This window comes from Scyliorhinus canicula, chromosome 11, assembly GCF_902713615.1.
Source record: "Scyliorhinus canicula chromosome 11, sScyCan1.1, whole genome shotgun sequence".
In the NCBI taxonomy this organism is placed as follows: domain Eukaryota; kingdom Metazoa; phylum Chordata; class Chondrichthyes; order Carcharhiniformes; family Scyliorhinidae; genus Scyliorhinus; species Scyliorhinus canicula.
Window position 1 is genome coordinate 138,253,605 of NC_052156.1, and position 13,720 is coordinate 138,267,324.

General features: G+C 43.2%; 1 protein-coding gene across 1 annotated transcript in view; it reads left to right on the forward strand.

Annotated features, from left to right (window-relative positions):
• The window catches only part of LOC119973793 (cadherin-related family member 3-like), a 71,391-nt gene that overhangs the window by 47,849 nt on the left and 9,822 nt on the right, over positions 1 to 13,720 (forward strand). Inside the window, exons 10-15 of the mRNA XM_038812218.1 lie at positions 140 to 285; positions 3,210 to 3,351; positions 4,663 to 4,910; positions 6,628 to 6,758; positions 6,889 to 6,981; positions 7,065 to 7,137. Coding sequence (XP_038668146.1) covers positions 140 to 285; positions 3,210 to 3,351; positions 4,663 to 4,910; positions 6,628 to 6,758; positions 6,889 to 6,981; positions 7,065 to 7,137 — 833 coding nt within the window. The remainder of the gene's footprint in view (positions 1 to 139; positions 286 to 3,209; positions 3,352 to 4,662; positions 4,911 to 6,627; positions 6,759 to 6,888; positions 6,982 to 7,064; positions 7,138 to 13,720) is intronic.

The following is a 13,720-nucleotide window of genomic DNA, read 5'->3' on the forward strand; positions in this document are numbered from 1 at the left end:
TGTGTTGGACTCTTTGAATTTTTCAAAAATATCATTTGTTTTCTATTACAGCATTTTAAAATCTGATTTTTTAAAAAAGGGACTTTGATAGTTGTTTTGCATTTTCTGACACAATAACAATAATGTTTTGGGTTTCCAGGGCAACTAAAGCTCTTGAACTTATTGGATGCAGAAACTACAGACCATTATTCACTGACTATCCAGGCAGTTGATCTGAATAATGATATTGAGCCTGATCCATTGAAACAGAAAACCAGCTTCACCACTGTCACTGTGAACATTCTGGTAAAGTATCCAATAACCATCTCCTGCCAAAACACTCTTGCCCCTTTAAATTTAGCGGAATATATCTCACGTACCATAACCATCAACTATGGTCTCCGAGGGCTTACAAGATAATAGGGAAATGATGCCTCAGTCATACAGAGCCTGGGTCAGTTATCATCTCAAGTACCACATTCAGTTCTGTGTGATCCATTTCAGGAGCAATATATGGAGGAGATAAAGTACAGATTCACCAGAATCTTACCAGAGTTTAAAGAGTTAAGCAATTAGGGCAGGTGGCATAAACATGGTTTGTATTCCTTTGTGTTTGGAAGATTGAGGGATCTTTTATTCAAATTGTTTATAATGATAGAGTGAATTGATAGGGTAGGTTGATTCCTCTTCTGGGAGAGTCTGGAACCCGAGGACATAATCTCAGAATAAGGGGGTCACCCATTTAAATCAGAGATTAGGAGGAATTTCTTCTCTCAGAGGGTAGTGGATTTCTGGAATTCTTTACAGCAGAGAGCTGTAGAGGTTCAGTCATTAGCTTTGCTTATGGCTGAGATGGATAGAATTGTAATCAGTAAGGAAATCCAAGGGTTATGGGGTAAGGTGGGAAAGTGGAGTTGAGGATTATCATATTAGATCGGTCATAATCTCATTGAACGGCAGAGCAGACTCGATGGGCCAAATGGCCTACTTCTGTTCCTGCATCTTATGGTCCATAGATACAGAATCTGGATCAACAGGGCCCAATCTTCAATTAGAGCTGAGCCATTTAGGACTGAAATCTAGAACACTCTTTCCCAAAAGACGGTACTTGCTGAATCAATTGAAGTCATCAGGACTGAGATGATAGCATCCCAATATGTTAGAGCATTATGGGATTTGAGTCTAAGGTGGATAAAAAGACCTGAGGTACAGAGCAACCATGATATGATTGAATGAGGAACAAACTTGAGGCCTGAATGATCTAGTCCTGTTGCTATGACGCGTTATCGAACATACTCCACATTCAATGGATTATTTTTAAATGCAAGATTGTTATGTCAACAAACCACCAAATTATCATTGGAACCATATTTAATTACATGCTAACATCCCCTGATTCAATTGCAGTATATTGTGATTTAGGTGAAATATTAAAGAAAGGGCACTAAAGATGTCATAGCTCTGTTCTACGAAGAAATCCAGACGAACATTTTCCAACGTTCAACACCTTTAAAAGCACATGAATTGGTCATTCATCTCATTTATGTTATGTGCATAGATCTGGCTGCTACATTTAGCTATCATAACGGTGACTTGACTTTGTTGATATTCTCCAGTTGTGTTGAGGTGTAATAGAAAAAGGAATTAATTTTTCTCATCATTCTTAATTCAGGTACGAGTCATATTCAGTTGATTTTTCTGCAATTACCTATTTAATGGATGGAATTTTCCATGCTTTTCAGAGTGTCAGCCTCTGACTGAAACCCAGCATGTAGCTCTCCAGCAGCACAGCCAGGTTTTTAGTCCAGATTTTAAGTCTCTCTGAGAAACAAAATGCAATGGCCATGGTTTACACCGTCACTGTGCGGGGTGGGGCTTGATCGATCTGGCCACAGAGAACGGGGTGCCCGACCAGGACAGAAATAAAGACCCTCCCAGCCCATCTCTCCACAGTCACGGGGAATCTCTATAAGCATTGGGGGGCTCCTCCTCCCCCCAACCAACTCCCACCAACATTGGCATTGGGGGTATCCCCACCACCATCAGCATTGGGGACGCCCCCGCCCCACCGGCCATCAGCACTGACGTTCTCACCCATCACTCCCGCCTCCCTCCACCACCACAAACATCAGCATCGGGGATTTTCCTTTCCAATAAACATAATGTGGGCGGCACGGTAGCACATTGGTCAACTGTTGCTTCACAGCGCCAGGGACCTGAGTTCGATTCCCGGCTTGGGTTACTGTCTGTGCAGAGTCTGCATGTTGCCCCATGTCTGTATGGGTTTCCTCCGGGTGCTCTGGTTTCCTCCCACAATACCAGAAGGACATGCTTGTTAGGTGAATTGGACATTTTGAATTCTCCCTCAGTGTGCCTGAACAGGCGCTGGAGTGTGGCGACTGGGAGCTTTTCACAGTAATTTCATTGCAGTGTTAATGTAAACCTACTTGTGACACTAATAAAGATTATTATTATTATTATGTGAAGCCCGCCCCTAATGGCGCTCCAAAGAGAGTCCCCCCTGACATTGCCCATGACATAGGTTGGCAATGCCAATCTCTACCAGGGCAGTGCCAGGGCATGTCCCTCTCCCTCTGGGAGCAATACTTTACTTTGCACCCCTGGGGGCCCCCTCGACTGATGCACGTTTTTCAGAACCTGCTGTAAATCTCTCCAACGTGTGGTATGAATATTCAGTGAGGGGGGATCAGGTGGAGTGTTGGAGGAGGCTCAGTAAGTATATTTAAATGTAATTAAATGAGGTACCCGCCCTTTCTGAGCTTGCATCACCAGTGAGAGCTGTGGAAAATCAGAAAATACGACCTTACCGGTGAGAATCACGAATAATACAATAATTAATATTTCCTCTTATAATAATGCAAGAACGTATGACTTGTAATCTTATATTGCCATCTGCATATTTCTAAATCAAAATATCAATTTCTAGAAAAGAATATTAAAGGGGATTTTCACAGTAACTTAATTGCAGTGTTAATGTAAGCCTACTTGTGACAATAAAGATTATTTATTTTATGAATTAAAATTTAGCATTGATTTATATCGCCAATGTGTCATCATTCCGTCAAAAGAAAATAATGAGTATGAAACGTAACTTGCATCGTGGAAAATCGGCATCTTGAAATTTATTGCTGTAGTTTTTTTTGTCTGCATGTCATAGATATTTGTCAAGCTTATAATGGCCATATTCTTCTGTTTCTGCTTCTATACAGAATGTAAATGATGAACCTCCAATATGTAACCCAGCATATTATGAAGCTACCATACACTCCACAATTAAAACTCCCTTCCTCCAACTCCACTGTTCAGACAAAGATTCCATAAGCAACCAACTTAGCTATGTGATTGTGGGAGGTAAGTATGGATTCAATGGCTCAATTTTAACTGTGGATTATTTTTTGGCATCGGTGTTTTGGTATGTTTGAATCAGCTGGTCTATTCACTCCAGATACGATGCAGCCCATATGCACCTTAACCCCAGGATAATCCTTCATTTTAATACAGGCCTCCAGACTCAAGATGGACATTTGATCCATATTGTTTGTTCATAAATAGACAAACACAGCTACTACGCAGAGTATTTCAAGTTTACGCAGTGTCCAATATTCTGACAAAGGTTTAATTGTGCTTTGTGAATTGACCATTCATAGGGAGGAGTTTAGAGGGATGAAGGGGAATCTCTGATCCCACAAAGTGGTCTCATCAAAACCACTCCGTTCCTAAACTGTACCCGGATGTGGTATCTTTACAATTGTTAATTTGATAAAGTAAATGTGAGATTGGTATACAAGTGCATTACTAATATGCACAGTGTGTAATGTCACACCAGCAAAGCTTGTCCACCATCGATGAGGCACAAGTCAGGAGTGTGACTGAATACTCCACACTTGCCTGGATGAGTGCAGCTCCACCAACACTCAGGATTCTCGACAGCATCTATGACAAAACAGCCCATTTTATCAGTACCCACCCCTCACCTTCAACATCCACTCCCTCCACCACTGGCACAGTGTGCACCGTCTTATTTTTTCTTCATTCGTTGGGCATCATTGGGATGCGGACATTATTGGCTGGGCCAACATTTATCCCTGAGGGCATTTAAGGGTCAAACACATTGCTGTGGGGCTGGAGGGGCTGGAGTCACATGTAGCCAGACGAGGATGACAGATTTCCTTCCCTGCACAGCATTAGTGAACCAGATGGGTCTTTACAACTATGGTTTCATAGTCCACATTGGACTTTTTTCATTCCAGATTTTTTATTGAATTCAAATCCCACCATCTGCCCTGGTGGGATTCAAACTCAGGTCACCAGAGCATTATTGGTCCAGTGACAATACCGGTACGCCACTGCCTCCCCCTATCTATAAAATGCACTGCAGCAACTCACCCATGTTCCTTCAACAGTACCTTCAAAACCCATGACCTCCACCACCTAGAAGAATCACAACATGAAATTAAGTTTTTGGTACCTATGGAAAATATACAGGTGTGGCCTTTGCTATTTGTAAATATATCCCATAATTTTGTGACTGCTCATGGGCAGGTTTCATTTTTATAAATGAATCCTGTACCCTGTAAGAAACTCTATAGATGGAAACCTCCTCAATCGGAATAGCCATCATTTTATTTTACATTACAGTTCATTTTATGGTGCTTGCTCTAGGCAATACAAACAATCGCTTTGAACTCCAGAGAAGAGATTCCAACCCGCCGTCTGTGGCTACAACTCAGAGTTTCCATTTTGACAGCTTTGAGGGCATCCAGGATCCAAATGACTATCAACTCTTAGTTCAAGTCACCGATGAGCTTGGTGGAATCAAGGCACGCCAGCTGTCTACCACGGCTACCATTGTTGTACATGTTATTCCATGGACAACTACACAGCCAACCACTCCAACACCAACTACCCGGGTCAGTATGACACCATATATAATAATGGGACCATGTCATTGATTTTTCTTACAGTAACAGAATTGTACATTATGGTATATCAGTGTCACAGGGTGTTTTGACAGTTTGATATCACATTTATTATTGGGGAGTTTGTAATGTTTAGGTTCAGTTTTGTTTTCTGAATTTGATTCAAAAAATGCTGGAATTGAGCTGTAATAGATGGGGCCTTTTTAATCAAAAGTGGAAAAATGTTCACAAATACATCAGGTTATTGAGTTGCAATCAACTAAACAATTTTGAAAGGTGCCATGGTGAGGTCTCACAGGCGCGGGTGTTCATTTCAGGGGCGGCATATTTAAGTGAGCCAAACTGCTCCCTTAAATATGTAAATCTTGTGCAACCTTGTTAGATTCCGCACGACGGTTTGAGCAAATCTCGCGAGAGGCTTCTCGCAAGATTTAATGGCCGAGTCGGGCGTGGCAAGGCCATTCGATCACGCACATAGCTTTGTTTCCATGGAACCTCGGATAACCAACTGAATGCCGCAGCCAATTTGAAGTGCAGAATGCTCAAACTACTTACCACGAGAGAGAACAGCCATGGATTTCATTGTGAGAGTTATGTAGCTGAACACTGGCTTCTTGGAGGAGTCTATGGCTCAGTTAGTATCACTCCTGACTTCTGACTCCAAAGGATGTGGGTTCAGAACCTACTCCAGAGAAACCTGGGCATAAAACCGAGGCTGGCACTTCAGCTTATAGTGCTGCAGGAATGCAGTATTCTCAGCAGCCCTGACTACCCAAATAGGCAATGATCTTGAGGTGTTTTTCTGTGCAACTTAAATAAACCAAGATTGTTTCAGTTATTCATAAAGACATTGCAAAATGTACAAAAGGTAGAAATTAAATGGTTTACAGAAAATCTAGTTCATAGTCTTTTCATATGAGAACATTAGTTTTCTGTTTAAAATAAATCATTTTTTTTTCCAATTAAGGGGCAATTTAACGTGGCCAATCCGCCTACCCTGCACATCTTTGGGTTTTGGGGCCGAGACCCATGCAGACTCGGGGAGATGTGCAAACTACACACGTACAGTGACCTGGGGCCGGGATCAAACACGGATCCTCAGCGCCGTGAGGCATCAGTGCTAATCACTGTGCCGCCCTAAAATAAATCATATTGAAAAGAATGTGTAATAATTACAATAATTCTGGAAAATTCACTAGGTATTGATGGTAAAACATTAATCATATGGTATGATTTTAAGCTTGCTTGGTGGAAACGGGGCAGTAATGTCCTGAGAAATGGTGGAAATAATTGACTGTTCCTTTCCCACTGGCGGTGGGGCCATTTCTCTCTTCCCCAGGGCCTGCTGAGTCCAGCAGCCTGATCCTCAGACCTACATGGGAACCATTGTAGAACAGTACTGGGTGAACTGTGCATCACCGGCCCATATCCATTTGCAATCTGGCCAGAGAAGAGACAAGCCGCTCTGTCTTCATTGATTTATTTTTTCTTTTTGTTTTATAAATTTAGAGTACCCAATTCATTTTTTCCAATTAAGGGGCAATTTAGCGTGGCCAATCCACCTACCCTACACATCTTTTGGGTTGTGGGGGTGAAACCCACACATACACGGGGAGAATGTGCGTCTTCGTTGATTTTTGAGGGAACTGGAAGAGCAGGAATGTTGAAATACTTCACATGTTTAAATTCTCTGTCTTGTTTTCAATAGTTTACTACAGCTGTATTAATATTGACCTCGACCTACTGGAGTCCAGAGCATTGGTTTATTGCTCTCATGGTAATTACTGGATTGTTGGTACTGGGAGTGCTCTATGGATTAGCTTGGATCCTCTTCAAAAAGTAAGAATGAGGTGATTTTTACTGACATCAACTTTAGCTGCATGTCTTAGTTCCAAGTCCTGTGAGAATTATACTTGGGTTAATATGCAGTTTATAACCATCCTTTAACTGATGTTTTATTTTCTGACAGTCATCCCAAATGTGGCCAATTCTTCCCCAAATGTCAGAAACCTGATAAAACACATGTAACCAATGTCATTGAGTCTGGTCAAAACCAACTAAGGTAACACTTATTCTTAATTGATCTTTGAAAGTATAAAATGCTCGAGTCACATACTAAATTGTATCCTTGGTTTTCTATCTTAGCAATTCATCACCAGTTAATAAAGAACCCAAATCAGAAACCAACTCGACACTTTCCCCGGATAATTCAGTAAAGGTAAGCAGACTCCATTTGTGCTAATTTTTACCTTGCACTGGCCTTATTCCTTTGGAATTTACATTAATGTTTCCCGTTGAATCATTCAGACACAACTTAACGTGGTGACCAATCTTGCTGTTGAAAACACAATTAGTATGCAAGAGATAAATTTTTATTCTTCTTTTGCAACCTTGTTGACAGCAAGTTTTTGATTTGCACATTTTTAACCTGTAATCATTCTCTACCTTCCTGGACAGGTGAGGTGATTTGAGTATGTCCTGCCATAAAGTGCTGGGGTTTAGGTCTCTTTCAGCAATATCACTTCAGTCTATTTTACAGAACTTCCTCTGTGAAGTGACTGGTCTGCTTGACAACACAAGCTCTCTGGTACCCTCTGCCCATTATCAGTGGGGCTAAAACAAGGGCCATACATCATGTAATTGATTTATCAAGTGACCATGTGGTTTATATCAGGTACTTGTGGGAAGTTGTCCTGAAGTTAATTTCTTTGCAGGGCGAAGATAGGATTTTCACTATGAACCTTGTGTAATTTAGGTTCCATCTGCATGATCTGCATTACCAGCCTTTTAGGTGAATCCACTGGGAATAACTTTCCACCTTTGCCCTGTTAGCAGGGTATTCTCCCTAAGCTGACAGTACATTACACAAATCCATGAGCATGCTGCCTCTGTTTGTAAAAATTAATGTACTGGAGATGGAGTGCAGCAATGTCTGCGAGGTAGCGAGGTAAACACCCCTGCCAGGAGTGAAAACTGAAATTTACCCTCATTGGCCCCTCTGAGGTTCAATGAATTTTGTCTCGATTCTCTGCAAGCGTTAAGGGAAGCTGGTGAAATATTGTCAAAGTTGCTCGTCACCTTTACTGATTACGCACTTCTACAGAAAGCCAAATCTGACTGGGGAAGATCACATGATGCTAACCAAACCAACTGGATTTTCCTTCCATTGAACTTAATGGAGGGAAAATCTAACTGCTTTTCCCACCAGATTTTCTTTACTGTAATGCTTAACACCCAGATATTAAGAGACAGATCTACCCAATGAGCATTGCAAATTGCAGCATTGAGGGCATTTCTTTTTGTTGAGTTTTATGAATACAAAAATTAACACACAATTGCTGATGTCTTATTATTAGCCTCTAAGGATCACTAGTTGTTTGAAAAAAAAACTAGAAATGAAAATCATGTCATATTCTTAGTTCTACCTTGCTAATTTCTCATCTCCGCCCCTGAATATGTTGGGGGTATCAATGCAGATTGGACGGTGACAAATACATTTCTTTCTCATTAATTTCAATGGAAAAGCAAGTTTGGCAGAGTGTAAAACAGGCTGCAGATTCTCTGTTACTTGTTCTGCCTTAAAAACTGAAAGGAATTTTACCCCCTGTTGATTTCTTTCTGGTTATCGGGTTTCATATTACCCACTGCCTTAACATGCAAAGTCTTCGAGTGAGACAATACCCTTGTCCTGACTGAATGTTTAACATTGATGTCACGTATTATGCTTATTGTAGAGCTTTTTAAGCCAACAAATTAAAATATATTGAACAGGATGGAATTCCTATTCTGTGTTCATGACTATTCGAAGCTTCAGGAATTATTTCTCGGTAAGGCAGTTAACAAAGCAAAATTCTTGTATTACATTCAGAGGATGATCCATCAGCACAAAACACCATTACAATAATTGTAATGCTCCTGGGACAGCATTTTCTGAATCCGAGCAAATGGATGAAAATATCCTCCCAGCCCTCCTTGAAATGAAAAGCAGAGATATAAACAGACATAAACATCCAAGTTTTTAATATCTCTAGATGTTTCGGTATTTCCCATAAGTCACATTTATCTAATCGGTAGAATTGGATTGCATGCCATTCTTCTCAAGAGTGACCACAAAAAGCTATTGGATTATTTTTGCCATTATTACTGAAAGGGAACATCTTTTTACAACACTGGTCTTGGGTTGGTTCACTGCAGCACAGATTAATATAACTTTATGTACTCAAAATCAAAACTTGCGGCTTTAGGATGACTGACCGTGCTGGCAATTTTCTACTTTCTTTCAGTTCCTACTTTGCCAGAACTACAGTTCTTACCTCGTGAGAGTCCATCTTGGCAGTAAGCCTATGGGATCAGGTGAAATGTGGATTTTAAATCCTCACCTCATATTGCACAAGGACACAAGAAACAAAAGCAGGAGTTGTCCACCAGGCCCTTCAAGCCTGCCCCGCCGTTCAATACGACGATGGCCGATCTGTTATATATCTAGGCCTCAGCTCCTTTTCTGTGCCATTTCCCCATAGCCCTCTATTCATAGAACATAGAACGTACAGTGCAGAAGGAGGCCATTCGGCCCATCGAGTCTGCACCGACCCACTTAAACCCTCTCTTCCACCCTATCCCCTTAACCCAATAACCCTTCCTAATCTTTGTGGACACTAAGGGCAATTTAGCATGGCCAATGCACCTAACCTGCACATCTTTGGACTGTGGAAAGAAACCCATGCAGACACAGGGAGAACGTGCAGACTCCGCACAAACAGTGACCCAGCGGGGAATGGAAACTAGGACCCTGGCGCTGTGAAGCCACAATGCTAACCGCTGTACTACCGTGCTGCCCCTTGATATTCCTCAGTCTATCAAATATTTGTCCATCTCCACTTTAAGTACTTTTAATAATTCAGCCTCCATCACCTTCCGGGCAGAGAATTCCAGAGATTCACCACCTTCTGCAAGAAGACATTTCTGTACACCTCAGTTTTAAATGACTGGCCCTTTATCTTGGAGCTATGTTCCCTTGTTCGCATCTCTCCCACGAGTGAAAGCATCTCACCATCTACCCTGTCAAGCCCACTCAAGATCTTGTATGTTTGAATAAGGTTACCTCTCACTCTTCTAAACACCAAGAAATATAGACCCAGACTGCTTAGCCTCTCTTGACAGGACAACCCTCTGATCCGAGGAATGAGCCTGGTAAATCTCCTTTGGGCTGCCTCCAATGTTATTATACCCTTTTTTTGTAAGGGGACCAAAACTGTATGCAGTATTCCGGGTGAGGCCTGTACAATTGCAACAAATTCTCCCTATTTTTAAACTCTATAACCCCCTTTCCAATAAAGGCCAATTGTAATTTGCCATCTTAACTACTTGTTGGACCTGCTAGCTTTTGTGATTCATGCAGTCTCTCTCATTTGGATAATAATCTGCCTTTAAATTCCTTCTACCAAAATGCATAATCTCACACATCCCCACATTAAACTCCATTTGTCAGGTTTTCACCCAGTCATTCAATCTATCGATAGACTGTTGCAGAATCACAATACCCTCATCAAATATTTTCCTTCCACCTATTTTATTATCATCGGCAAATTTGGAAACCTTACATTCTGCTTCTTCCTCCAGGTCATAAATCTAAACAGTGAACGATTGCAGCCCAAGAATTGACCCCTGTGGTACTCCAGTAATAAAGGCCGGGATTCTCGGACCCCGGGCCGGGTCGGGAAATCGCCAGGGGGGGTCACAATTCACACGACGCCGCTCCGACGCCAATCCGCCAATTCTCCTGTCACCAGAGAATTGGCGCCCATGGTCGGCGCGGCGCAAGTCAGGGGTCGCTCTACATGGCCACCCCGGCGATTCTCCACAGGATGGGTCGAGTGGCCGCCGAGATAGGTCGCGTCCTGCCAGCGCCGTACACATGTGGTCTTATCCGGCGGGATCTCAGCGTTCATCTTGCGGGGGGTGGCCAGGTTGGGGGGGGGGATCTGACCCTGGGGGGGGGGGGGGGGGGGGGGGAGGTTTCTATCATGGCCTGGCCTGCAATCACGGCCTACCGTTCGGCGTGCCAGCTTCTCTTGGTGGGGGCCTATTTTCATCCGCGCTGGGCCCCTGTAGATCTCCGCCATGTTGTGTCGGGGCTGGCACGGAGAAGGAAACAAGCACGCATGCGCGAGCTCGCGCCAGTCGGAACGTGCATGCACAAATTCATGCCGGCTGTAGAGCGCATGCACAGACCCCCGGCACCCATTTGACACTGGTTTTGGCAGCTGGAACTGCGTGAGTCGCTCCAATGCCGTTATGGCCCCCTGTAGGGTGCAGGGTCGCTGCTCCTGGGGGCCTGTTGATGCCGTTGTAAACCGCAACGGCGTTTACAACACCTTTCCACTCTGAAAATGACCTTTTTATTCCAACGCTCTGTTTCCTATGTGGCAGCCTGTTTGCAACCCTTGCTAACACACTTCCTCCAATTCCATGAGCTTTTACTTCGTGCACCAGCCTTTTATGCAACACCTTGTCAAATATCTTTTTAAAATCTAAATACACTACATCTACAGGTTCCCCTCTATCATCCCCTCCCTGTTACATCCTCAAAGAATTTGAGCAAATTTGTCAAACGTAGCTTACCTTTGTAAGACCGTGTGAACCTCCTTTGTTAATCATGGATTTTGCCTCTTTCTCGTGGAACCCGTCTTTTTGATTGGGATAAACTCCTGCTGAGTAATACGGACCAGCTGTTTGAATATCTGCCAATACTCATCTACTGACCTGTATCTTGGCTTGTTTACCTAGTTCACCCTCATCCCATTATAATTGCCCTTATTTAAGTTGAAGACACTGGTTATGAACTATGGCATTCACCCTCAAACTGTGTCTGAAATTCTATCACATTGCAGTTAGTAACCCCTCGGGGATCCTCAACCATAAGATCCCTTACATTCCCCAATATGGCCGAGGCACATGTTTATAGGCATTTATTTATAGTTTGGTTTTGGGCCTTGGCTTGCCAGCAAACCCCATAACGAGCCCGTAACCCCCCCCCCCCCCCGGCTACCCTCCCCCGATTCCCGTCCATTTTCCCCTGATTCTTGGCCACCCGACTATTCTTCCTCTTGTACGTTGGTCACAAACAGGTCCCGGAACAGTTGCATGAATGGCTCCCACGTTCTGTGGAAGCCGTCGTCCGACCCTCGGATGGCGAATTTGATTTTCTCCATTTGGAGAGATTCCGAGAGGTCGGAAAGCCAGTCTGCAGCTCTGGGCGGTGCTGCTAACCGCCAGCCAAACAGGATTCTACGGCGGGCGATCAGGGAGGCAAAGGCAAGGGCGTCCGCCCTCCTCCCCAGGAATAGATCTGGCTGGTCTGAAACCCCGAAGACCGCCACTATCGGGCATGGCTCCACCCTCACCCTTTTAATCATTCTTCATTACACAAAACCAAATCTAAAACAGCCCTTTCATCGATAAGTTTGACAACGTACTGCTCTAAAAATCAATCCCTGATGCACTCCACAAATTCTTCTTCTATGCTACCCATGCAGGTTTGGTTTGTCCAATCAATATACAGATTAACATCTCCCATGATAATTGCAGTTCCCCCCTTCAAATATGCCCTTGATATTTCCCCATTTATGCTCTGACCTCTTGAGAGGTCACATTTTGGGGGTCTATAGACTACTTCCACCCTTGTCTTCCTTCCCCTGCTATTCAGCATTCCAACCCAAACTGATTATACATCACGAAAGAGAAAAAGCTGGAAAATCTCAGCAGGTCTGGCAGCATCTGTAGCTTTGACAAAGAGTCATCGGACTCGAAACGTTAGCTCTTTTCTCTCCCTGTAGACACTGTCAGACCTGCTGAGATTTTCCAGCATTTTCTCTTTCGTTTCAGATTCCAGTATCCGCAGTAATTTTCTTTTATCTGATTATACATCACTATCCACTGCCTTTATATCACAGTGTGGAGATGCCGGCGTTGGACTGGGGTGAGCACAGTAAGAAGTCTTACAACACCAGGTTAAAGTCCAACAGGTTTGTTTCAAACACGAGCTTTCGGAGCGCAGCTCCTTCTTCAGGTGAATGAAGAGGTATGTTCCAGAAACATAGTGACAAAGTGTCTATATAAATGTTTCTGGAACATACCTCTCCATTCACCTGAGGAAGGAGCTGTGCTCCGAAAGCTCGTGTTTGAAACAAACCTGTTGGACTTTAACCTGGTGTTGTAAGACTTCTTACTTTATATCACAACTCAGCACTGCTCTGAAACCTTCCTTGATTACCCCACCCCCTTTCCCCTTCGGCCTGTTCTTTTGGAACATTGTATACCCTGGAATGATGAGCACCCAGTCCTGGGCACCCTGCAACCATATTTCTGTAATAGCTAATATATCATACTCGTCTGTTGCAATCTGAGCTATCAACTCATCTGTCTTGAAATGAAATGAAATCGCTTATTGTCACAAGTAGGCTTCAAATTAAGTTACTGTAAAAAGCCCCTAGTCGCCACATTCCGGCACCTGTTCGGGAAGGCTGGTATGGCAATTGAACCGTGCTGCTGGCCTGCCTTGGTCTGCTTTGAAAGCCAGCGATTTAGCCCTGTGCTAAACCAGCCCAATTTCTTGTTGCCAATGCTTTGTGCATTCAGATAAAGAGCATTTAGATTCAACTGTTTACAGTTGTTTACAACTCTGGATTTGCGCTGTGTTGCATTTTGTGTTTACATTTCCTGCCCTGGCCTGTCACACTATGACAGGCAGGTTCCTCCTAACTATCCTGTGCCACCGCACCTTCATATACTCCTAATTTTTC